Source organism: Podarcis filfolensis (assembly GCF_964270895.1).
Source record: "Podarcis filfolensis genome assembly, chromosome: 18".
Lineage (NCBI taxonomy): Eukaryota > Metazoa > Chordata > Lepidosauria > Squamata > Lacertidae > Podarcis > Podarcis filfolensis.
This window is the reverse complement of record NC_139622.1, coordinates 2,026,112-2,052,418: the sequence shown is the minus strand read 5'-3', so window position 1 is coordinate 2,052,418 and position 26,307 is coordinate 2,026,112. Positions and strand designations below refer to the sequence as shown.

The 26,307-nt window shown below is 47.5% G+C and overlaps 1 protein-coding gene across 4 annotated transcripts; it reads left to right on the top strand.

Moving 5' to 3' along the window:
- Nucleotides 1-1,107: 1,107 nt before the first annotated feature.
- Nucleotides 1,108-25,177, top strand: LOC310753315 (semaphorin-4E-like). Of its 4 annotated transcripts, none has more exons than XM_083594463.1 (15): nt 1,108-1,255; nt 3,891-4,062; nt 5,237-5,382; nt 6,000-6,059; nt 6,937-7,035; nt 8,412-8,511; nt 9,341-9,451; nt 12,723-12,868; nt 13,140-13,315; nt 15,270-15,426; nt 15,564-15,789; nt 16,555-16,670; nt 17,488-17,654; nt 18,919-18,971; nt 24,284-25,177. In XM_083594463.1, exons 2-15 carry the CDS (start codon nt 3,945-3,947, stop codon nt 25,066-25,068), a joined length of 2,460 nt encoding a protein of 819 aa, XP_083450589.1. In that variant the 5' UTR covers nt 1,108-1,255; nt 3,891-3,944; the 3' UTR covers nt 25,069-25,177. The 4 variants fall into 4 exon arrangements, with proteins under 4 accessions (XP_083450589.1, XP_083450591.1, XP_083450592.1 ...); XM_083594464.1 differs by lacking the exon at nt 1,108-1,255 and adding an exon at nt 2,175-2,275; XM_083594465.1 differs by lacking the exon at nt 6,000-6,059 and having other exon boundaries at nt 1,159-1,255.
- Nucleotides 25,178-26,307: the final 1,130 nt, after the last annotated feature.

Here is a 26,307-nt window from a genome sequence, read left to right as displayed (position 1 = left end):
CCTTTGGCTTGGAGCCAATTTGATTCCCTCCCTCCCTCTCTTTCTTTTTTCTTTTCCTTCTCCTCCTGCGATGAGGCTACATTTTAATGTTCCATTATTTTAATGTTGCATTTTATTTTTGTTTTTAAGTTGTAATCATTCATCTTGTTTTTATTATTGCTTGTAAGCCGCTCTGAGCCCGGCCTTGGCTGGGGAGGGCGGGGTATAAATAAAAAATTATTATTATTATTACTTCGGGATGAAGCTTGCTGGGTGACCTTGGAGACCAGTTGCCACCTGGGATTAAGGAGGGGGAGAACCACATAAACCACCTTAAGCTCCTTGGAGAAAAATGGTGGTGTCTAAATGCAATAAATAAGTAAATATAAGTATAAATAAAGGAAATAAAGGGTCCATTAATTTCCGTGAGTCTCCTCTGAGTAGGCTTTATTTAGATGCAAACCTGTATAACGCAACAAACAAACAGGAGTGGAGAAGAACATAGAATCATATGCAATAAAAAATAATGAAAGATCTGGCTTAGGCTGCTCTGAACTTGAAGGTGGCGCAAGACACCAAGACGTCAGCCCTCCTGAAAGCAGACTCACTAAAATGAAATAGATATAGGTCTAACTTGGCTCCATTAATTTGGATGGATCTACTGAATAGAAGTTTAGGCTCGTAAGAAAACTAATTCATATAATTATTTTTTGTTCTTGTTTTCATTATGTATTTTGTGTTTCCCCCCGTTTTTCAAATGCTGTAAACTGCCCCGAGATATATGGATCATTATTATTATTATTACAAAACACAGAATTGCAGTAAGGAGTAGGGTGTAAGGAGATCACAATTGGCAATCTGTTTGTTTCAAAGTCCAGAACTGAAGCCTGCCTATTGATTGATTGATTGATTGATTGCTTTCTTGCAAAGTCCAGAACTGAAGCACAGAAGCTGCTGTTGTTGATTACTACTACTACTACTACTACTACTACTACTACTACTACTATTTACTTATTGTTATTACAAAATACATAACTGCAGCTTGGCGTAGGGTGGAGGGGCCCCAATTATTACCAATAACAATTGGTAATAATCCATTTGATGGACCGATGGTTTCGAACTCCAGGGAAGCCTCGAGCGCCCGCCCGTGAAGCGCCTTTGTTCGCCCTCGAGCGACGCGCCTTCCGGAGCCCGGGGGGCGGGGCCAAGTGGGGGGGCTCAGGTCACGTGGGCGTATAAAAGCGCCTCCCCCGGCCGTTTCCCCCTCCCCCGCCAGGTAATTTGAGGAGGGGGGGCGGGGAAAGCCGGCGGAGAACCTGAAGGGGAAAAGGGGGGCATTCCTGAGGGAGAATAATAGTAATGGCAATAACCTTGGCAGGTTTAATAATTGGGTGGGGGTGAGGGCTGAAAATGGAGTGGGGCACCTGGAAAATGGGGGCTTGTGGCAGGTGAATAGAAAGGTGGGGTTGATAAGGGCGAAATTGGGGAGGGGGCTGTAATGGGGGGACCCCAAAGGCCCTCTAGTCCAGCCCCCCGGCAGGGCATGAAATAAGGGGGTCCTGAGAAGAATTTGGGGCGTAGGCGTGTGTGGGAGCTGGTAAAATTGGAGGGGAGGGGCTGCCCTGAGGAGAATTATGGGGAGATCATCATCATAATGGGGGGCAGGGGAGGCTGCAGCTGAAGACCAGGGAGGGGGTTTCCTGAGAGGAGTATTTTGGGGTTGGGGTGTCTTTTGTCCGAGGAAGGGCGTTGTTTTTTGTGGGGAGACGCCCTTGGAGAGTTAATATGGGGATATTGGGGGGGGGAGGGGAGATGTCCTGAGGATCTCTCTTTGTGTGTGTGTTTACACACACACGTACATGTATATATGGGGGTCATTACAGGACAAGAAACAAAACCTCAAAGTGATTTTTTTGGGAGGGGTAGGCTAGGGTTACTTGCACTGGTGTGCTTTCGAACTGCTCGGTTGGTAGGAGCAGGGATCAAGCAACGGGAGCTCACCCCGTCATTGCGGGGATTCAAACCGCCCACCTTCTGATCGGCAAGTCCTAGGCTCTGTGGTTTAGACCACAGCGCCTATTGTGGCAACAGTAGGATTCAAGGATCGTCTCCCATGTCCGACCTCCTCAGATGAAATTCAACAACTTAGGCCCAGTTCTTTATTTTGCATTGCAAAACTTACAGAGTTTATAAACTTACAAAGAATAAGAAGAACAACCTCTTAAGTGGTTTGCAAAAAATATTGAAATGATCAATAAAGCACAGTTCCAAACAACTAATTAAAACCTTTCAAAAGGTAATTAACACTAGCAGCAAGAGATTAAAACACACTTTGTCAGCATTATCTTACATTACCTGACATTACATATTTTACATTATCTCGTCAGCTTATCTTACATGGCTATTGTAATCATTTCAAAGGTGATTGAAATCAACAGTAGTGCTAAAAACATGGATGCATGTAACTCCTACATGTCTGGAGAGGCTGGCCTAAACAAAATATTTTTAAAAGCAGGTTCCAAAAAGAGTGCAGTGGAGTTGCCTGCTTGAAGTCAACGGGCAGGGAGTTCCAAAGTGCAGGTGCCACCAGGCTAAAATTGTTGCCATCCTACAGCTGTGGCAGGAGTTTTATGTGGCACTTGTAACCATGTTATGGGTCTGTTCTGAGTATAAGCCGCCCAGAGTGGGTGGGGTATAAGAAATTTATTATTATTATTATTATTACTATTTGTTGGATACCACTTCGGGAAAATGGTATCCAACCAGCTGCACAAATATAAGCCCTGGGACACCTGGCTTGCCAGTAGTAGATGTAAAAAGGATTTAGAGGTCTTAGTAGACCACAAGCTGAACATGAATCAACAGTGTGATGCAGCAGGGAAAAAAGTGAATTCTAGGCTGCATCACCAGAAGTCTTGTGTCCTGATGAAGGGAAGTCATAATCCTGCTCTGTTCTGCAGGTCAGGTCACACCTGGAGTCCTGTGTCCAGTTCTGGACACCACAATTTAAGAAGCAGAAATGGGGATTGGTATTTGTGTGTGTGTGTAAGGGCTCTGTTCTAAAGGTAATAATAGGTTGGCGAGGGCCCAGGAGACCTGGCTTTGGATCCACACGCAGCCGTGAAGCTCCCTAGCTGCCCTTGAGCCAGTCGCTGTTTCTCATCTGAATCTGCCTCACCGGGTTCTCGTGAGGATAAAATGGGGGGCAGGACAGAACCATGCACAGCTTACATACAAATGCACTGACTGCACTGGCTCCCGGTGGAGTACAGCATCACGTTTAAGGTGCTGGTTTTGACCTTTAAAGCCCTATGCAGCCTAGGACCCTCGTACCTATGGGACCACCTCTTCTGGTATGCCCCGCGGAGGACCTTAAGGTCCACAAATGACAACACTTTGGAGGTTCCAAATCGCAAGGTGGTTAGATTGGTCTCAACTAGGGCCTTTTCAGTACTGGCCCCGACTTGGTGGAATGCTCTGTCACAAGAGACTAGGGCCCTGAGGGACTTGACATGTTACCGCAGGGCCTACAAGACAGAGCTGTTCTGCCTGGCCTTTGGTTTGGACTCAGTCCGACCCTTATGTTTCCCTTCCCTTAGGGTTTTGATCTATGGGCTAATTTTAAAATGAGGCTGCATTTTAAATTGTACTTTAACCCATATTTTAATAAACTGGTTGTTCGTTTGTTTGTTTGTCCCCCCCCCCCCATTATGTTTTATTGAAATTTTATTGGTGTTAGCCACCCTGAGCCCAGCTGTGGTTGGGGAGGGCGGGGTATAAATAAAAATGTATTATTATTATTATTATTATTATTATTAAGAAAGAAATTGTCTAGGGTTTATTGTAAAGCCCACTGTAGAGACTGCAAACATTGCCGTATGAAACCTTTGAAACCGTCTTTTGCACCTCAGGTTGTTAAAGGCCACTGAGCCTACGTGGGAGAGACTGCAGGGCTCTGCAACGAAATGTCAGGCGTCATCACAGCCTTCTTTCACCTTCTTGCCCTCTGGGGAACGATCTGGTCACTCAGCAACACACAGGGTCTTCTGGACTGTGTACCAAGAAAAACGGTGGTGTACCACTGTGGGTGTCCCACGACAATTGTTAATGAAAAGGGTGCTGAGGCAGTCTGTCAGACTCTGTCAGCCTTTGCCAACCTGGTGCCCTCCAGAGGTTTTGGACTAAAACTCCCATCAATTGGAGGGCACCAGCTGACAAAGCCAGGGCTAGGGAGATCTGATACAACAGGGCATCTTCTTATTTTCTTAGAAGGGATCATTTTCATTATTGTTATAGCTGGGGTAACAGTGCATATTAGAAAGTAATAAAATGTAGTATTCGGATAATATTTGTATATGAAGGGAAAATACAAGCTTCAGAATTGTGCCAGGCAAGGAATTAATGGGTTACTTTATGCAAACCAACCTGACCAGGCTAGCTAAGGCTAGCTGTTAAGGAACAATGGGGAACCAAGTACTGAGCTATTAAGAATTGTCTGCTCGCCCAGGAGTGGTCAGAAGTGGCAGGTTGCCAAGGTGGTGGTGGGTGTGATGTAACAGGAAAATTTGTACTTTTTGAAATCTAAATGTTTGCTGGAGGTGGAGTGTAGGAAGGAAAAGCTTCTGAGGTGAGAACGCTGTAAGGGCACATGAGATTGAGTCCATAAAAGGCTGGAGGCCACATAGGGTATTGCCCCTTCTGTATTCCAAAGTTAACTTATTTACATCAGGTTGAATCCGGAGACTTGCATTTGTTGAACTTGGGCCCCACCAAAATCAATGTGAACATTTAGGCACAGCAGAACCTGAGTCCCATGCATTTCCATGAGAAACTTGGGGTAACTCACTTAGTCTGGATTCAACCCATCACCTGTAGACCAATTTACCAGTGGCAGGGAACAAAACAGAAAAGCAAAGGCTTGGATCTTTGTTCCATACGGAGTAGACCCACCAAAAGAAAGCAATGCAAGAGAAACTATAAGTAAATCTCTCTGTTTTGCAGCAGATAGAATTATTATATGATATATAATTATATAATTCTACATCAGATCATTATGATTATAGTGACAGTAATGTTCGCTAATTTTTAATGCTATTACTATAAGCCATTTTGAGCTCAGCATTGCTGGGAAAGTGGAATGCAGATACCCAGATAGTCGTTTTCAAGTCATGTTTAGGCCTTGTCTTCTCTCTTACATTACATTTCATTGTACACTGGTTGTACATTGACAATAAAGGCATTATTATTATTATTATAGCTGAGAATTTTAACGTTTTTTGGAAACGAGGACTGTCCCATTTTTCCACCCTCTTCCTGAGTGAAGAAACCAACATTTTGTATGTGGGAGCCAAAGGCTATATCCTTGCTTTGGACTTGAGTGATATCTCTAAAGAAATAACCAGGGTATGTAATATTAATTTATTATTATTTCATTGTTTAAAATATTCACACTTGTGTGCCTTTCAGGAGACTTTTTGCAAAGAAACCAAATTGTCAGATTATTTCTAGTCCCTTGTTTTCTTTTACCTTTTTTTAAAAAGCCTAACGTAAAAGCTTTTTATGTCAGGGCTGGGAGGTGGAAAATAGGAACCTGCCGTGCCCCAGGTGACATGACTTGTCCATTTAGTGCAGTATTGTCTACTCTGACTGGCAGTGGCTCTCCAGACTGAGAGAAGGTCTTTCCTATTAACCTGATATCCTTTTACCTGGGGATGACGGGGAACCTTCTGCCTTTGTGGCATGCGAGTGAGCCCCCTTGCAAGGCAAGCCGCTGGAAGAGCATCTATGGGTGGGCGAATATGCCCCAAAAACGTAACAGAAAAAGCTTAACAGCTTAACAGCTCTGGGAAAAACAGAGAAAAAAGCTCAAATACTTTGCCCCCAAAAGTAAGCCTAGTACTTCCACTTCCAGCCCAGGAAGTGTTCAGCTAAAAGCAGTGGTGACTATAAAGTAGAAAATGGAATTGGTCTGCAGTCTCCGTTCACTCATCTCAATGTTTCATTTGCTTTTGGGTTCCCAGGAGGCCTGGTTTGCCCCAGAGAACAGGAAGCTTGAGTGCCTTCGACGAGGAAAGAGTAAAGTAGGTCTTGGCCGTGGTGCTTCTGGGTCACTTTAGCAACGTGGGTCTCTGTCCAGGAACAGGGTGCAGTCCACAGACTCCAACTGCCCTCTCTGGAGGCAGATTTGGGACCTCTGGCTGCAAATGTCTTAAGACCCTCACCAGGTTTAGGAAGCTGCCTTACACACTAAGTCAAACCACTGGTCCATCTAACCCAGACTGGTGACTGGGAGCGGCCACATAACACCAGTCCTAAAGGAACTACACTGGATCCCGGTACATTTCCTAGCAAAATCCAAAATGTTGGTGCTGACCTATAAAGCCCTAAATGGCCTCGGTCCATAGACCTGAAGGAGCAAGGGCCTTCTGGTAGTTCCCTCACTTCAAAAAGTGAGGTTATAGGGAGCCGGGTAGAGGGTGGCAAGATGGGACACCCTCCCATCAGATGTCAAGAAAATAAACAACCATAAGACTCTCCCAAGATATCTGAAGGGATATCAGTAAGTTTTTAATGTTTGATATTTTGCTGTGTTTTGATTCTGTTGGAAGCTGTCCAGTCAGATGTCCAGGGTACAAGTAATTGAATTATTATTATTATTATTATTATTATTATTATTATTATCATCATCATCATCATTATCATCATCATCACCACCATCATCATCATCTACCCTGACGGGCAGCGGCTGTCCAAGACATCTCTCTCAGCAAGTTGCTGAGTCTTTGAATGAATGAACAAAACTCTGCTATCTCCAGTATTGTATGTCAGGTGACTTTTGAGTCTAGACTTGGCTGCTTAACTCCAGTAGCAGAATAGCTTTCTGAGCTACGTATGCTTTTGATCTGTTTCCCCCTTCCCCCCACTGTTTCATTTTGTGTGCTTTTTTTTTAAAAAAAGGCAGATTGCCAGAATTACATCCTCATTCTGCATAAGATAAATGCCACCAGCTTATATGTTTGCGGAACCAATGCGTTTAATCCTGCTTGTCGTTACGTGGTAAGTTTGCAAAATACGCTTCGTGGAACACCTATAAGTATCGTGCCCTACAGTCAGGGACTGGGCAGATGCAGAGGGGTGATGGAGACCACCTCCCCAGGAGCCTTCCAGAGAGGAGGAAGGGGCAGATAGTATAGATCTACAGCACTGGTTTGACACAGGGCACACCCCAGAGGAGGAACAAGAGGGAAGAAGTTGGGAAATAACGGGAGATGAGAAGCTAGGTAGCATTGAGCAGGCAGAGCCCGAGCAGCAGCTGACTGACACACTGTCACTGGGGAGACTCCCAGAACCCATTCCCTCCCCACAAACCAGGCATTCACTGAGAATAGCAGAGCAGAGGGACTGAAGGCAGGTGGCCCTGAACAACAACTGTATGAGAGGGGAGGAGTCTGCTGAACAGGGAAGTACGAAGAAGGGGTGTGTCCTGTGTGTGGAGCTTCACTCAGAGCAACATTAGATACTGAAAAGTGCTTGGTTGCCTTGCCTTGGCATCTGGAATAATAGTAAAAAGAACTAAAAAGCCTGTGTTTTCTCTGCCTTTCTGCTTTCCTGGGCAATTGGCCAGGAGCTGTCGACAGCACCCTGACACCTCCCCTTTCTCATATAGTGTAGTTGGGGGAGGGCCGTAGGGCAGAGGGGGAGCAACTGCCTTGAATGTAGAAGGTCCCCAGGTTCAAGTCGCCAGTGGCACCTGCAGCTGGGGCTGGCAGAGTTTCCTGTCTGAAACCCTGGATAGCTGCTACCAGTCTGTGCGGGCGATACTAGGCCAGTTGGACCACTTGCCTCAGTAAAAAGCAGCGTCCTGTGTTGGCTCTGTTGGTTAGCGCATGGTGCTAATGATGGCAAGGTCATGGGTTCAATCCCCTTATGGTCCAAGAGGTCTTCGGTTCCTGCTTTGCAGGGGTTTGGACTAGATGATCCTTGGGGTCCCTTCCAACTCTACAATTCTATGATTCTGTGTTCCATGATGTGTGAGTTTAGTTCCCCTTAAAAGCATTATTTATTTGTTTATGTTGCTTTAAAGCATATATGTCTACTTCAGAGTAACGTCTCTTAGGTTTTAACTCTTAAAGTGCGCAAGGAGCTCTGGCAGCTAAAACCCTGTTCTTTGAGCAAAGCTTTCAGTAGCAGAAGTGCTTGATGTTTTATTGTGTTTTTATATTTTGCTGGTAGCTGCCCTGAGTGGCTGGGGCAACCTAGGAGCGTCCTGATGGTTGAACAGAGAGGCCTGCATCTATTGGCCCACCCCCTTCTCACCTCTTGCCCCTTCCATCCCTGCCATGTGGCCTCCTGAGGGAATGTGGGCCTCACCTTGGCTGCTGTCTCTAAACAGAAAAGCTCCGCTCATTTGGTTTTGCTTGGTTTGCAAATAGGTCATGGACAATAGGAAGCTAAAGCTGCTGTCCAAGGTGGTAGAAAGCCGGGGAAAATGCCCCTTTGAGCCGAGGACACGCTACACGTCTCTGGTGGTTGGTGAGTTTTCTCATTGTCACAACACCACCATGGAGGCAGCTGAGATCTTTCCCACTTAGTCATGGCTGCTGAGTGCTAATTGTTTCAATTAGGTGTTTGGGGATATTTTGGATCTGGTGTGTCCTTTCAGGCCTTGAACAAAAGACTGGCTTGAAAAAGGCAATCAGAAAGCCGATTTATTTTTATTTTGTTACACACAGCCCAGTCTGTCTGCTTGCATAAAGCCAGCCTCCCCGCCCCCCCCCCCGCCCTGTGGACTTTCCCCAAAGTTAATCATGTCCATCCATTTCAATGGATCTGCCCTGAGTAGGGCTAACACTGGATACAGTTCTGAGATGCTAACAGCATTTTTCCAGCTCCACCCACCTTTAATCCTTCCTTCTTGGGTGCTTAAGATTTTGAATGATTCTGGGTCATGATTGTAGCCAGGATTTATGTTAGACAGGGGCCAGGACACCCACCTGTCATCATCCTCTGTCTAGCTCTGTCTAGCAGATTTGGAATGAGATGTCTGCTTTTGACCCCAAGCACTCAGAAAAATCTGTCAAAACATTTGGCTGGAAACCCAGCCAGATGGGCGGGGTATAAATAATAAAATTATTATTAAATTATTATTTCAAATATTCTGGTTATTTATACTTTTAGTTAAGTATTTTTATTTATTTACTTGATTGGGGGGGCAGCTGCCCCCAGGCTACACCCATGTACTCGCTTGCCCTGCTTCTGAATATAGCCATCAGCCTGTCATGCACACACAAAATACTTGCCTGTTTTCTGTAATTAGTGCCAGAGATTTATAAAAAGCCTGTCTCTTTATTCTCCTGCCCAGACGGTGCACTTTATTCCGCCACTTCAAACAACTTCTTGGGTTCGGAGCCAATTATACTACGGAGTTTGAGGAATCCTTTAAGGACGGAATTTAAAGCGTCATGGCTTAACGGTAAGTCTCTTTTTTAAAAAAAAGGTATGTCACTTTAACCCCTCCGCCAGGCAGATGTCGCCAATTAATGGAGCTTGGAGGTGCAGTGCTTATTTTGATCTCGTGACGGCATCTGCCCGCCTCTGCCTCTTGTCATGTACTGGGCCCTTTGCACATGCAATTAAATCTGCCATTGTTGGAAAACACACACCCTGCCTCGACGTCTTCTGGCGAGAAAGCGGCGCAGCAGCCAAACGCTACGTGCACAGCTTTTCTTTACATGGTAGCTTAAAAAGCAGGTTTTCATTAAAACACCAAACAGATTTTGTTAAAGGGAGATCTTTAAAAAACAAAACAAACCATCAAACCAGGCTAGTGCTGGAGGGGATGTTAAAAGTAGCCCAAGTCCATGTTTTAAAATACAGTATCCCAGTCCTTAGATTGAAAGAGATCCAGGGAACTGGTGCACAGGTTTGGTTCAGGAAAGATTTGGGGTGAGTAAAAACGTGTTGTCACTGTGTCCTCTACAGTCGGCTGACCTTTGCTTATGCCCCATTACTGTGCATATGGTGCATACGCTGTTAACCCTGCCGATAGGGCTGAGGTGACAGCAGCAATTGGTGCAATGGCTAATGAGGTCACAAAGATACACTAGAGCAAATGGAAGTCAATTTGGGCTGACTCCTTTGCGTGTGGCCTAAGCCACAGCCATCGCCTCCCCACCCACCCAGCCAGCTTCTTCCTTCTGCACCTCTCACAAAGCAGTTGGGCAAGGACAGGCACTTGTAAATGCCCTGAGCATTTATATAAAAGCTAAGGCTCTCCATATTATCTTGACCCTGGTTCCTTCCTAATTTCATTTCCCTTCGGCCTCATTCTCCGTCTTCTCTTCGTAGAATCATGGAATCCTGGAGTTGGGACCCTGAGGGCCATCTACTCCAACCCCCTGCAATGCTTAAGGACCACCTCTCCCCATATGAACTGACCCTGATCCTGTGTTCAGCCTCTGAGGCCCTTCTTCGTGTTCCTCCTCCATGAGAGATGCAGAGGGCAGCCACATGAGAACGGGTCTTTTCGGCAGTGGCTCCCCATCTGTGGAGTGCTCTCCCCAGGGAGACTTACTTTGTGCCTTCATTACATATCTTTAAGATTTCTCTATAACCAGGTCTTTGGCTGATTAATATTCCATGGTCTTTTCAATGTGTTTGTGGGAGGGGGAATTATGAGTTTGTTTTTGTTTTATTATGTATTTTGTGTTCTCATTTTGCATTTTATGTTGTGAAGCACCCTGTGAACTTTTAAAAAGGATGAAATATACAAATTTAATAACTAACTAAATAAATAAATAAATACCGATGCTATCACAGCCTCTCAGCCAATTAGCTTTGCAGGCTTCCCTGCTGCAAATAAGCAAGCTACAATATGGATGACCTTTCATGTCTCAACAATAAGCGCCATCTTTCAGCTTATTAAATTTTGTTATTAAATTTTTAGCTTGCAATCAAGTCCCTCCCAAGGGGGCTCCGTCACCGATGTTTTTGCAATTTGTAAACGTGCTCCCCGTGATTAAGCGCTTCCAAATCAGATAATTAATCCATAAATAAAGTTCTTTAATCTGTTGACAGGCCTATTTTCACCCATTTTCCTTGCCATCAGAAAGGCTTTATTTGCTCTGCCTTGTCGCAACAGAAAGGAGATGCAAGGCAATTTAATTAATTTCTATAAACGGCCCCTTTATTTAAATGAGGGCAAGAATGTTCTCATTTAGCCTGAGTGATAACAAACTGTCCTTTCTGTGAAGGAGTAATCTAGGTTTCTTTGTACCGCTGGATGCCTGATGTTAATCTATGCTGATTTTTGCTGTTTGCAAGTTTCAACACAGAAGGGGCTTGGGGAGAGAGACCCAAGCAAGGATGCACAAAACACTTAAAATTTTAAAATAAGGGAATTCATCTCCCTGCTTTTAGTCAGTTTCAGGGCTTCTTGAAAATCATTGGATGATTATGTTTCCCCCTTTTCTTCTTGATGACTGCTGTGTGCTGTTTTATTGTTATTTTATTGCGCTTTATTGCATTTCTGTACACTGCCCTGGGAGTCTTGCACTGAGTGCCGGAACGTCTAGAGGAGGGATCTTTCAAGTGCCTGATGAAGTGTGTTCCATTCCACAAGATATTGGGAATGTAAGAAGAGCTTGACCTGATCCAACAGACTCTTCTTATGTTCACATGATCCATTTAGGAAAAGGGCGCTGCCCCATCAACCTCAGTCTGCCCTCACTTGTCCCCCACCTGCCTGCCTTGTTTCTTGTTTTTTTTTTGTTCAGTCATTTAGTCATGTCCGACTCTTCATTACCCCGTGGACCAGAGCACACCAGGCACTCCTGTCTTCCACTGCCTCCCGTAGTTTGGTCAAACTTATGCTAGTAGCTTCGAGAACACTGTCCAACCATCTTGCCTTCTGTCATCCCCTTCTCCTTGTGCCCTCAATCTTTACCAACATCAGGGTCTTTTCCAGGGAGTCTTACCAGTCTACTGTTGGCCTCCCTGCCTTCCACCCTACCCATCCCCATGGGCGCCAGGTGCCCCAACGGGAAGCCCACAAGCAAGACGGACACACAAGAGCAACTCTCCCCTCCTGAGGTTTCCCTTGCCTGCCTCTGACAGTGGCGGAAGGGCAGAGCCATCATGACTGGTAGCCATGGATAGACTTCCCTTCCTCATCCTCTTTTGAAACCATCTAGGTTGGTGGCTATCACTACTGATTAGGGCTGGGTGATACCTGGTTTTCAACATCGCAGTGTATCACCAGCTAAACATTGCAATATACATCAGAATGTGTGAAATAGGGATGGAGCTGGTTTTCAGCTTTGTGATATATCAGCAGCTAAACATCACGATATGCTGATATATCACAATGTCTGAAATAAGAATGGAGTTATGTAGAGGCATTGGCTGGCTTCACTGTTTTTCCCACATTGTGATTTTTCACACGTGCACGCACGCGCACACACACACAATATATATATATTGCCAGGTCAAAAATTATGAAACCAATATCACAATATGGACTTCAAACTGGTTTTGGATGATACATTGATGCTATAAAATCATTTTTGTTGGGTGCTGCAGAACTCTTCCCCCCCTCCCCATTTTGGTATCAGAGGGGGTGGATTCCCTCCTAAAAGAATCATGAAGTTTGGAAGTCTGAGTGGCGAGAGTACGGTGCTTCAACTGGTTAGGATCTCTGCCCCTGACATTGAACAATAATAACCCTGTGTCATTGTCTTCTTCAGAGCCCACCTTCATTCACATGGATCTTGTGCAGGAGAATGGGGCAGGCTCCGACTCGGACAGAGTTTATGTCTTCTTCACAGAAGCGGCGGTTGAGTTTGACTTCTATGACAAACTTCTGGTCTCGCGGGTAGCTCAGATCTGCACAGTGCGTACCTGGACCCCTTGATTGTCTTACCAGTGCGGGAAAAGGTCCTCCATCCCTAGGCTAGAACATGGTACCTTCAGTTCTGTGTGGAAGGGGTTGGAGAAAGAGAAAAGGGGGTGCCAGGAAGAAAAGGACTGGCCCCATCCACTTTAGCTCTGACCCTGCCCACTATTGGCACGAAGCTCCCCCAGCCCTGCCCAGGGAATAAGGCCCTGATTCACGGGAGGGGGAAGAGTTGCTCGCTGCTATCTTGTGGGGTTATTTTCCACAGGGTGATCTCGGTGGGAGGCGCACCCTGAAGAAAAAGTGGACCTCGTTTCTAAAGGCCACCCTTGTCTGCTCAGCTCCTGAATCAGATTTTCAGTTCAATGTCCTCCACGCCGTCTTCATGATCAAAACAACCAACTGGCGGGAAAGCATCTTTTATGGGATTTTCACCCAGCAGTGGTAAGATTTTCTCACAGCCATAAGAACATAAGAAGAACGCTCCTAGGCCAGCCTCCTGTCCTCGCCGTGGCCAAACAGTTGCCCCAAAGGGAAGCCCTCAAGCAGGGCCTGAACACAAGAGCCCCCCCCCCTCCTGTCGTTTCCAGCACCTGGGATTTGGAGGCAGAGCCTGGCCATCAGGGCCAGAACCAATCAATAGCCTTCTCCTCCCTGAGTTTCTTTTAAAGCCATCAAAGTTGGCAGCTGTCACTGCCTCCTGTGGCAGGGCGTTTCATAGTTTAAATGTGTGCTGTGTGAAGAAGGACTGTGTTATAAGAATTCTAAGGTCTCAAATATAGAATAAATGTTCATAAATGCACAAGGTAAGCACACATACATCAGTAAATAAATCACATGTCTGAAATAGTTCTGGGGGGGGATCCTGATGCCATCTTGATTCTTAATAACCCAAAATATTTCCTCTACAGAAGGAAATATATTGGAGAAACCTTTCTCAGTAGTTCTTGTCACTTACAAATCCTACAAAATCTGTTTTAAGGGCATATTTGTGTATGAATAGGGTGGGCCTCTGACCTGGATTGAAGAACTAAAGTATTTAACATCTCAAAAGAATGGCCAGGCTGCCCAGGTAATGCAGTCAAAAAAACATTATCAGGTATCCTGGCAGACAGGAGAGATGACTGCACACTCAAATTTTTCTTCTGGAACCCCTCTTTCTGTGATGTATGTATGGTGCTTTTAGTTAAGTCTTTGGCTAAGGGGTTAGGCAATGTCTAAAGTACGTAAAAGTTTCTGCACACTTTGTTCTTGGTCTTTCACATCCTTGCAAGGAGGGCGGGGTACTCTGTCGCAACATTTCTCTGGATCCTTTCTCTGGATCCTACCTCCATCCATTCTTCTCATGGACTTAGGGGACTCAGAGCCCATTGGGGAGTTGGGCAGCAAAAGCCAACCTCCAGCTTTTCCTTCAAAAAAGGGTGGGAAACATGTGCTTTTGTGAGCATAAAGCAGAAACCGCAGCCACCATAGCGATGCAGCTACACCAGCCTTCTTTGCGTGTTTTCCCTGCAACTCCCAACAGCCCAGATAAGAGCATATGGCAATGATGACAGAACTGCATCAGCCATCCCACAGGAATGGCAGAAAAAGCCTCACTAAAGGCCCGTTAACATGGCAGCAACACAAGCTTTTATTGAGGTCTTGTGAATAATTGACAGATACAACTTAAGGGCGGCCCACATTTCGGTACCCTGGCTTGACTCAAGGCAGAAGTCTCCTTTGTGAATAATTTTCTCCCCACTGCCCCACCCTTTCTGTTTCTGACTTTTTCATACGAAGAAGCTTTGTCACCAAAGGATGATTGGGAAAAGTGGGCATCTCAAGATTGCAATTAGACCTGAGAAACAGTGAATGCATCATGCAGACTGTGTGGTCGAGCTGTGCTGTTGTTGTTTCCCCCCGGCCTGCAGAATTATTGTTGCCAAACCTCTGCTGGAGCAAATGGGAGAGAAGTGCCTGTTTCTGTAAACAATAAATTGGTAAAATAACCAATTCTTTGTTTATTTGGGAGGCACTGTAGTTCACTGTGGTGAGCCACCCGCTTTGCATACAGAAAATTCAATCTCTGGCATCTCCTGTTTGGGGGGGAAAGGTAGGAAAGTTCTCTGCCTGAGAACTTGGACCATGCTAGCTGTACAATCTTTGGGTTGTTGGACAGCCAAGGATAAGGCAGCTTCATAGGCTGAGCCCAAATCCCCTCACCTTCAGAGATGGCTGCTTCTTGCATCTCTGCATGATTTGCTTCTTCCACTTCTGAAGAGTGGGAGGGAGTTTTTATCTTATTTGTGGGCATATTTCTTCATCAGACAAATCCTTTGGTTGTTCCAGAAGCAGGGAGGCATTCTGGAAAGACTTGGTCTGTTGCAGAACTGATTTCCTTTCCATCTTGTTTCAGGGGGAGATTGGACATCTCGGCCATTTGTGCGTTCAGGATGGAAGCTGTTCAAGACCTCTTCCAGAAAGGAAACTTCAAAGGCCCCCTTGCCGTTGAGAATTCACATGCTAAATGGGTGGTGCACAGGGGAGAGGTCCCCACACCTCGCCCGGGCGCTGTAAGTTGTCCCCCTCCCTTCCCTGGTTGACCATCTGTGCCCCCATGTGGTAAGTGTTCAAGTGGATATCACTTGTGTGTACCAAACAGGTGAACGTCTGACTAAAAGGAATACTGTAACCATCTTCCTTTTTCTAGTGCCTCAACACTTCTGCCAGGCACCAGGAGGGATACAGCTCTTCCCTTGACTTGCCGGACAGAGTCCTCCAGTTTGCCAGGGACCATCCCCTGATGGATGGCACCGTGAACCCCATCGGCCACCAGCCAGTGTTGGTCAAAAGAGGCGTGCGATACACACATCTTGTGGTAGACCAAACTAGTGGCATGGATAATGCAACGTACGACATCCTTTTCCTAGGGACAGGTAGGCCAACTTCCTAGATTGGGAATCTCCAGCATGGCACAAGCAGGTGCCCGTGTGCCCTTTGCTACCTCCCATGGAGTCCGCTGAAGGTCTCAGGAAACACCTCCAAAATCTGCCATGCTTGAGAGACTCTTTGCTTTTCCTGCTCAGTTCCTTCTTGTGCTGACTCAGTCTCTCTCACATCAAACACTCCCTCTCTAAACATGCCTTCCTTTCGCTGGGTGCCAAGATGGGACGGTCATCCTCCCATCTGTTCCAAACAAAGGAGAGGGGCAAAGAACTTCTTTCTTGGAGTGAGAGTGGTGGGGGCTGATGTAGGCATCCCGGCCCCCCCCCCGCAAGGTTGATGGGGCGGCTACCAGGAAGCAGGGGGTGTCCCTATTTTCATCAGAGAAATGTGGGAGGATATGGAGGTTATGCGACCCCTGAGCCGAGGAGATAAGTAACTACACATACCTTTAGAAGACATCTGAAGGCAGCCCTGTATAGGGAAGTTTTTAATGTTTAATGTTTTATTGTGGTTTTTTATATATGTTGGAAGCCACCCAGAGTGGCTGGGGCAAGCAGTGACTTTACCAAGGTCTTTTTGGCTTCTTTATCAGACGAATAAAGCACCTTTTTAGGAGGGCAGGAGTCTTAACCTCACATTTTTCCTGCTTTTGAGTAATTTAGACCATGGTTGCTTCAAAACAGTGGTCCCTTCTCTTCTTCTCCCCACCCCATTTACTTTAATTGGGGTTTAACAGTGTGCTTGATTTTGTGCAGATAAGGGCTATTTGCATAAAGCTGTCAACCTCCAGGGGGAGATTTTCATTGTGGAAGAGTTACAGCTGTTTCCATCTCCAGAGCCTGTGCAGACACTCAAGCTGGCTGCACAAAAGGTAGGGTATCTGTCCTGATTCATCCATTCTGGTTTCTCTCAGTTACTCATCTTTCCGAAACTTCAGTTCAGCTTTCTACAATTCTGCAGCAATTTGCAGTTTATTTATTTTCAAGTTTTGAAAATCCAGTGACATTTGGGTCTGAATTTCTCCCCACGTTGACCTTTTTTGTTGCAGTTTCCCCTTTTGCAGAGCAGTTTCCCCCAGCACAATGGATTTTTGTATGTTAGGCATTTTTATGTTTAACCTGTCATGTGTCAGTTTTGTACGTGTTGCTTGGCTGGAGAACTGCAATGCCAAAACTGGAGAAACTGAAATTTGAAAGAGTGGCTGCCTTTCGGCTTGGCCTTTAAATGCCTACATGGGCTGTGCAGCATGACACCACACCTTCCTCACCATTTACCCTTTTCCTTTCACATCCTTTTATTCATTTAGTTATTGCCTTTGCACCCCACATTTCCCTCCAGGGTGCACATGCTTCTCCTGCTCCTCCTCTAACCCCACAACAGCCATGTGAGGTAGGCCAGGCGGAGAGGCAAGGACTGGCCCACAGCTGCCCAAGTGGGGATTTGAACCATGGCACGCCAGGTCCTAGCCTGACATGCCTTATTCTGCCTGCCCTTTTGCATGTATCTCTTTCATATACAGTTTAGTCCAGTGCAGGAAAGATGTCTTAGAGTCAGAGTTGGAAGGGACCACAAGAGTCATTTGCCCAACCCCCTGCAACATGGAACCCATGGCCCTGAGATTAAGGCTCTCATGCTCCATGCCAGCTGAGCTACACCACAGTCTTGTCTGCTTGGCGCTCCCTTTCCAGGGCCTGCTGTATGCTGGGTCTGCCTCCCGGCTCGTGCAGCTCCCCGTGGCCACCTGCAGCCGGTACAAGTTCTGCCTCGACTGCGTCTTAGCCAGGGATCCTTACTGTGCCTGGTCACTGCCTCTTGGCGCCTGCATCCCCATGGCGAACCAGTCTGGGGGTCTGCGGTGAGTAGCACAACCCCTGCCCTGTGGGATACATAATAACAATAGCTATTAGCATTTATGCAGCATTTGAGAGGGTTTGAAAGCTACGCCGTGCATTATTTACCATTCACTTAACATCACTGCCTCTCATTTCACTCTGAGCCCTCTAGGCGACCTCCGTGCCTGTAACTGAAACGAACACACATTATTCTTCTGCTTACTACTGCTTCCACCTCCCTTAGCTCAGTAGCAGAGCGACTGTGTGGCCTGCAGAAGGGCCAGGATCCACCCCAGCGTCTCTACACAGGGCTGGGGAAAAACCCCATCTGACACCCTGGAGAGCTACTTCTGGGGCAGATGGACCAATGATCTCTTGGTGTAAGGCACCTTTCTGTGCTTCTGTTTCAATAAGCTCTTAAGCCAAAGCCAGGAGGACTGGAATCTTACTCTAACTTTAAGGGTTGGAGCATGCAGAAGGGCCTCTGCATCTCCAGGCAAGACCAGTATTGCCCAAACTCCCAGCTGTTTTTGGACTACAATGCCAATCATCACTGACCACTTGTCCTGCTAGTTAGGGATGGTGGGAGTTGTAGTCCAACAACAGCTGGAGACCCAAGTTTGGGAAACTCTGGAGACAATCGTGAGCTAGACGAACCAGCGATATGACTTGACACACGGCAGCTTTGTGGTTTTCTGTGGAAAACTTAGCTCTTTGTTCAAGACCATGAGGACTAGAATCTTAAATTTATCTGCAAAGGAAGGAACAGTGGTCTGACTCAGTAGAAGCTCCCCTCTGTACCCCTGTGAATCAGAACCTTTCCTCAGAACCATGAGGACTAGGATTTTAGTTTATTTTGAGGGGGAGGACCATAGTTCAGTGACATGTCCAGAAGATCATGTCCAGAAGATCTCCCGTTCCATCACCGGCATCTCCATATGGGGCTGGGGAAAAGCTTCTCTGTCTGTTACCAGAGATTGAACTGGGCTGGCACAGTGTGCTTCCCACCTACCAGGCTCCAGCCCTGCCTGTGCGGGGAATAAACGCTCAAGGTGAGGCTTTGAAACCCACGCACTCAGCCACACTTCAGCGTGCGCCACCGAAGCACATTGTTCTCTGCTCTCTCTTCACAGGAGAGTCCCTGTTCGCTCCGAGCCCCTCAGCCATGATTCTGTGAATTTCAAGGCCAGGCGAGGATGCTTTCTGAGAGAAGTGGTTGCGCAACGCCAAATGCTTTTTCATGCCTGCATGAAGTATTCATGTTAATTCGCCTCTTCCTCCCTGCAGGGATCTGATTCAGAGTGTCAGGAATGGTGATGCCTCCAGGTGCCCTGAAGTGGGTAGGGGAATGTTTTATATATATATATTGTTATTATTATTTACTGGAGATAATAGGGTCTGTAAGCAAGTGCTCTGCCTGGGTGTAGTTAGCCAGTTCACAAGTGGTGTTCAGGGCCAGAGGTTAAACTGGGTAGAGAAACACATGTAAATTTTACCTTTCTAAAGCTGGCGCCATAATGATCCATAGGATGCCAAGTTACAGAAGGTATGCTGTGTCCAGAGCAACTGCTCCATCTGGCGCGCCAGCTGAGTCTGAGGTCAGCAAACTTTTTCAGCAGGGGGCTGGTCCACTGTCCCTCAGACCTTGTGGGGGGCCAGACTATATTTTTTGGGGGGGAATGAACAAATTCCTATGCCCCACAAATAACCCAGAGATGGGTTTTAAATAAAAGGACACATTCTACTCATGTAAAAACACACTGATTCCCAGACAGTCCATGTGCCGGATTTAGAAGGCGATTGGGCTGGATCTGGCCCCTGGGCCTTAGTTTGCCTACCCATGCCTGAGACCTACCTGCCTGCTCCCTGTCTCGCCAGAGTGGTGCATGTTCTGGTTATCCCCCGCTTGGACTGCTACAGTGTGCTCTACGTAGGGTTACCTTTGAAGGTGACCCGGTCTACGGCCATACTACCCTGAACACGCCCGATCTCATCTGAAGGTGACCCGGAAACTGCAACTAATCCAGAATGTGGCTGCCAGAGTGGTGACTAGGAGCAGCCGTCAGGACCATATAACTTCAGTCCTAAAAGACCTTCACTGACTCCCAATATGTTTCCCAGCATGATTCAGATTATTGGTGCTGATAATTAAAGCCCTAAATGGCCTCAACCCTGTATACCTGAAGAAGCGTCTCCACCTCAATGGTCCAGCTAAAGAATCATTAAAGAAAACAAAAGATCTCAGTTGATGGAAACCACAGGAGGGTAGAGGAGCTCTGCTCTTGCTTGTGGGCTTCTGTTTGGGGCAGCCGCGTGGTTGCTATGCAGACAGGAGGCTGGACTAGACAAGGCTGGCCTGACCCAGCTGCTGAAGGGCTCTTATGATTTCTAAATGGATCCTCCATGGACAGAGCCAGACCACCTTAGGAGAGCGGCAAACAAGAGTGGGAGAAGGCCACTGCTGTCACCTCCTCTTTGTGGGCTGCCCTTTGCGGGAACCTGGTTTTTGCTGTAAACTGCCGGAGGGGAGAGAGGACTCTGGTGCTCAAATCCTGCTTGCTGGTTTCCTGTTGGGGCAGCAGTTTGGCCACATGAGAACACAAGGCTGGACAAGAAGGGCCACTGGCCTGATCCAACAGATCCAACCTTCTTAGGCTAAGGAACTGCTACACTCACCCACTTTCAGACGTTGCCCACTTTTTGTGATCAGGAGATGTGCTGAAAAGTGTGAGATAAGCTGTCGAATGAAGGAAAGACATATAGCCTCCCCTGCAAAGAAATAAGGACAAATGCTGTCTGAAGAACAGACATCAATGCAACTTCTGGATGCTCAATAAGCAAGTTATCTGGAGGAGCACCTTCTCTCACACTCAGTCTTCTTATGACATTTGTCTCTTCCCCCTCCACCCCCCATGACTCATAAAATCATAGAATTGTAGAGCTGGGTGGGACCCCGAGGGCCATCTAGTCCAACCCCCTGCGATGCAGATGTCAAATATACAATTAAAACATTCCTGTGCTTGTGCAGGATCTGCGGGAAAAGGGCTGGGAGATGGAGGCTGCACACCCAATGGGGAAGGGAGTTCAGGCACCCATCCAGGCAGCGGGGAGGCTGCCAGGAGTTGAGATTTCAAAGGTCATGGGAGTCGGGCAGGGGAGCCACCAAGCCAGAGGTGCCTGTCAGTCACAGAGCTTGAGAGACAAGTCAGATGTGAGCAGCCAGTGTGAAAAGGTCGCTCTTCAGGACAAGGCTGCAGCTAGTGTTTTTATCTTTTTATTTTGTGAAAGAAAGAAAGAAAGAAAGAAAGAAAGAAAGAAAGAAAGAAAGCGCAATCCTCAGGGTATCGAAGAGAGAAAAATGCCAACCTGTTGGGCAGCAGGCTGTGGCTTAAAAGGCCCCAAGTAAGCCCAGGAATCCTCTGACCTTGATGTGACCCAGCAGTTACCAATCCCAGCTGAGAATGCCTGCCAGGCTTCATTGCAAGGGATCGTTTGCAGCCTCTGTTTCCAGTCAGCAGCCTGTCCAGAGCTCCAGCCATGTCAGTGCCATAGAACCCCTTTGGCAGCGCTGGATTAAACCCTGTGGAGGCCCCTAGGCAGTCTCCGCTCCCCTCTAGTGGGATAACAGTGAACTAAGAAGGCTTGGTTCTAATTTTCTTTCAAGATCAAATCAATATTATTTTGATTTGTTGTCATGGGGCCCTTAATATATGTGGGGCCCATAGGTCGGTGCTTATTCTGCCTATTTGGTAATCTGGAACTGCCCTTCGGAACTTGACTTTGCCTGGCAACAGTGATGTCGCAGGCAGGCGGGTGGCCAGGAGCCCTGCACCTCCTTTCCAAAGAGCCTGTTGCTTTCTCCATGGTAACGGTAATGCTGCTGTCCTCCACCCAGACAGACACACGTGCCCTCGCAAGCCTGCAGGCGCTTCTCACGTGCACCTGAAATGCACTTTTGGCACCAGAGGCCATGAATGCCTTTTCCTGATTTGCCACTAGTGGGCACTGTGCCATCCAGTTCCCCCTACCCTCTCATGCCTCTCAGCCCTCCATGCAGCCTGGAGGTATTCTGTCTACATTGCAAACAACTAAAGGTAAAGGGACCCCTGACCATTAGGTCCAGTCGTGGACGACTCTGGGGTTGCGGCGCTCATCTTGCTTTATTGGCCGAGGGAGCTGGCGTTTGTCCACAGAGTTTTTCCGGGTCATGTGGCCAGCAGGACTAAGCCGCTTCTGGTGAACCAGAGCAGCACACGGAAGCACCATTTACCTTCCCGCCAGAGCGGTACCTATTTATCTACTTGCACTTTGACGTGCTTTCGAACTGCTAGGTTGGCAGGAGCAGGGACCGAGCAACGGGAGCTCGCCCCGTGCAGGGATTTGAACCGCCGATCTTCTGATCAGCAAGTCCTAGGCTCTGTGGTTAACCCACAGTGCCACCCGCGTCCCTTTTGCAAACAACTACATGATCTTGAATCCTAGATTCATAGAGTTGGGAGGAACCCTGGGGATCATCTAGTCCTACCCTCTGCAGTACAGGAATATGCAGCTGTCCCTTATGGGGATTGAACCTGCAACCTTGGCATTATCAGCATCTCACTCTAACCAGCTGAGCTATCACTTAAGGGCAAATCATTACTGTGCCCCCAGACTCTGATTTGAACCTCGGATCACAGTTGCTGCCTCTTTGGTTAATTGCGTGCTTGAATCTGCTACATGGCGACTTCTGATATTTCCCAGAGGCACTGCATGAAAGAATTGTGTTTGGTTAAGAAAAAGCTTGCCTTTGCTCCCACAGGCACAGATTCCCCCCCTTCTTTTGTTAGCATGAACCCCCTCCTGGCTCTAGAGAGTGGGACTGAAGACATGTTCGCTTTTTCCTTTTGTAGCCATTCTCTCGAAAGCTGCCGCCTTTAATTTTTAGCCCCGGGCTGAACCCAGGGAATTCCCGGGTGCTGGGGAGTGAATGTCAGCAAGGACCAGCAACGGCGGCTTGCAGCAGAGATTGTCGGTGCCGTTGCCGCTGAGCGCATCTCGTACAAGACGGCAAATATTAAAGAGCAGAAAGCGCATTAAAATTTCAGGAGCCCCAACCCTCCGTGCAGCACATGTTAAGCAGCGCTTCCAAAGATGCGAGGGGGGGAAACAGCAAGAATCTCTTCTCTTTCTCTGAGAGCCACTACACAGATGGAAAACTCTTTCCTATAGGGGTCAAAGGGACAACGCTCACGTTGGCTGTATCAGTCTCAGGATCACAAACACACCTAGGCCGCCATGGCATGCCATCGCTTTATAACATCCATCTCCCACCCTTCCATCAGAAACCTGGACCTCAGAGCTGCTAGCTACCACCCTAAAACCCTCAAGTGATTGCAAACTAACAAAGCAGCCACAAAGGCAGGAAAAGAACATCAGCAGCACAGCCCAAGTCAAATCAGGTCTAAGAGCACCCTGATGAAACAGGTGCGAGCATAGGTTAAATGTGCTTCTAAATACTATTGCCCTAAATAATATTTATTTATATCCAGCTCAGCCCGGAGAGCTCAGTTGGTTAGAGTGCGGTGCTGGCAACGCCACGGTTGCAGGTTCAATCCCCACATGGGACGGCTGCATATTCCAACATTGCAAGGTCTTGGACTAGATGATCCGCGGAGTGCTTTCCAACTCTGTGATTCTATGAAATATCCACCTACTTAACAGGTGATTTACTGGCTCATTTTTGACCCGGGATAGCTCGGTTGGTAGTACATGAGACTATTAATCTCAGGGTTGTGGGTTCGATCCACACGATGGGCAAAAGATTCCTGCATTGCAGGAGGTGGGACTAGATGGCCCTTGTGGTCCCTTCCAGCTCTACAATTCCATGATTCTAAATGTGCGAAAGGGGTGGGGTTAGCCAGCTCTGAGTACTGCTCCAAAGAAAACCTGTCCCACATTTCCACCCTCTGCACCTCAGATGGTGGTGGGGGTCCTTGCAACTGTTTACAGGGTTTGTGCTCAAGGGCATAGAGGGCTTTTTAAAAAACACAAGGACTAGAAACTTAAAGCTCCCTAACGGTGACTGGGAAACTACAACTAGTCTGGAATGTGGCAGCTAGACTGGTGACTAGGAGTGGCTGTTGGGACCATATAACACCAGTCCTGAAAGACCTACATTGGCTCCCAGTATGTTTCTGAGGACAATTCAAAGTGTTGGTGCTGACCTTCAAAGCCCTAAACAGCCTTGGCCCTCTATACCAGCCCAGACACTAAGGTCCAGCTCCAAGGGCCTTCTGGCAGTTCCCCCACTCCCAAGAAGTGAGGTTACAGGGAATCAGGCAGAGGGCCTTCTTGGCATTGGCACCCGCCCTGTGGAATGCCCTCCCAACAGATGTCAAGGAGATAAGTAACTATACAACCTTTTGAAGATATCTGAAGGCAGCCCTGTATAGGGAAGTTTTTAATGTTTAATGTTTTATATATGCTGGAAGCCTCCCAGAGTGGCTGGGGCAACCAATCAGCTGGAGTGGGGTACTACTTCTACTAAAAATAATCATAATAAGAAGCAAAACAGTGCAAGGGCTGTAGGAGGAGGTTGGCAAGGTCTTTGAAATGATGGAAGGAGGTGAGTGTAGCAGAAGGGTAACCACCCCTGGCTTCTTTCCTTTCTCAGCTAAGAACGTCAGGAGGCTCCCTGTCACCCTGGGTAGCAGCCCACATCTCAGCTGCAGCTCTCTGTCCAACCTGGCCACGTCTGTCTGGACATTCAATGGCAGCAGCCTGCAGGATGAAGAGCCCAAATATCTCTTCCACGCCAGGGGACTGGTCGTGTTTAACATGACAACTTCTGACACGGGGCTTTACGAGTGCCAGTCTGTTGAGACATCCAACGGAAGAGAATTCCGCATCCCCATGTCCACCTATTTCCTTTACCTCCAGCAAGAGAGCAGCTTCGCTGTGGCTCCCGAGGGTGATCCATCAAATCGGAAGTGTGCCGTCTCTGCAGCTCCAAAGTCGCAGCCCTTGGCGTCTCTCCAGACGGAGGACCCAGCAAGGCTGGAGCGACCCCAGAGAGTCCAAGGGCTCTCGTTCACATTGGTGCTTTGGGGGGCAGCCTTTGCCCTGCTTTTCCTTTCCTTGCTCTCCTGGAACCTTTACCAGGGCCACCTCTCTCTCCCCTGGAAAAGTGTGTGGAGCAGGAGGTCAGAAACAGTGGATGCCGTTGGGGCAGCGAGTCCCGAGCCAGAGCAAACAGTCTTGATTCAGGGAAGTTTGGCCTCCTGTCCCATCTCCGGCTCGGCCAGCGAATCAGCCCTGCTGGCAAGCTCACCCCAAGAGGCATGCAGCACAAAGGCAAAGCAGACCACCAGCCTCGCCGCGGGCAGGTCAGCCTGCTGTTCTTCAAACTGCCTGGTCAGCAAAGTCCAGCTCACTGACGAAGAAGGCCTTGCAGCATGACGGCCTTGGCAGAGGGTCCGCACCACGGAAACCCCACGAACTGTCCCATTGTGTGCCCAGGACCCCCATTTTCAGAGGGTCTGGAAAATAAATAAAAAAGTAAAGTTTATGCCAAGCTGCCTTTCTTTAATGTTAACCCGGTGGCTTGATTCCCATGTCCTTAGGCTGCCGTTGTGTCCATTGGGCAAAACTGTGACTGCTTGTCCCTTCCTTTGCCAGGATTCCTTTCTTTGTTGCTGCTGGTCAGCGCAGTTGTTGGAAACTTAGTGGCGCATGGGGGGGAGCATGTGAGTCCCAGGGCACTCGTTGCTCATCCTAATAGCGAATGCAGCTGGTGAGTGCTGGCCAGGATCACCCCCAGAACAGGGTAAGTGAGAAATGGGAGACAAGTGTCAGCATGCCAGAGAGAGGGAACTACAAGGTTCGCAGTAGAAAACAAAACACATTTCTTAAAAGCATGCACAGCAGCCCAGAGCTGGGAAAGGGTGGGATGCCTTGCTCAGTGTGGGGATAGTGGCAGAAAGCCCAAGCAGGAGCACACTTGTTTTTGGAGGGTGGATGCAGTACAGTCGTTTGTTCAAGTAGTTTGTTTGGTGAGCTGTCTCCATTGGCATCCAAACGTGACCCTCCTTTTAGGAAATTTCTGCACCATCACACATTCATTTCTTCTCAAATGGTTTCCAAGGTGTGCTTATTCCTCTCTCACACACCAAATTAAAATTAATAACCGCTCCTTGCACCTGAGTGTGTAGGAAGATGAGAAGTCCATCCTTCATAGAAGAAACCCAGAGCAGACATTCATGCAGGAGTGCAACCGGGAACCTCCTCCTGGCAGGCATCGATTCTGCTGCATCTCTGCATCAGAAGTGACGGATCCAGTCACCCCAGATGCAGAGACATGTCAGAACTGCATACCTCCGCAGTGGAGGCTGATTGGAAGAAGAGAAAGCCAGAGTGGTGGCGGTGGTTCATGCAGGGATGCAATTTGCAGCCTCCTCAGAGGCTAGGTACGTCCTCTGTGTGTCTACATTGGATGAATGAGCCAGCACTACCCATTTTATATTGTAAAAGTTACATACCACGTGACTAGGAAAAACCCCCCTCAAAGTGGTAGAATTCAGAAGCGGGGCAAAATCATCGCCTTTCTCAGCAGAGGCTGATAGTGAAGCGGCAAAGCTGGAACAGGGACTTGTGCAGAGGGAGAGCAGGCACACTCCTGCATGCAAGAAGGGTTTGTTG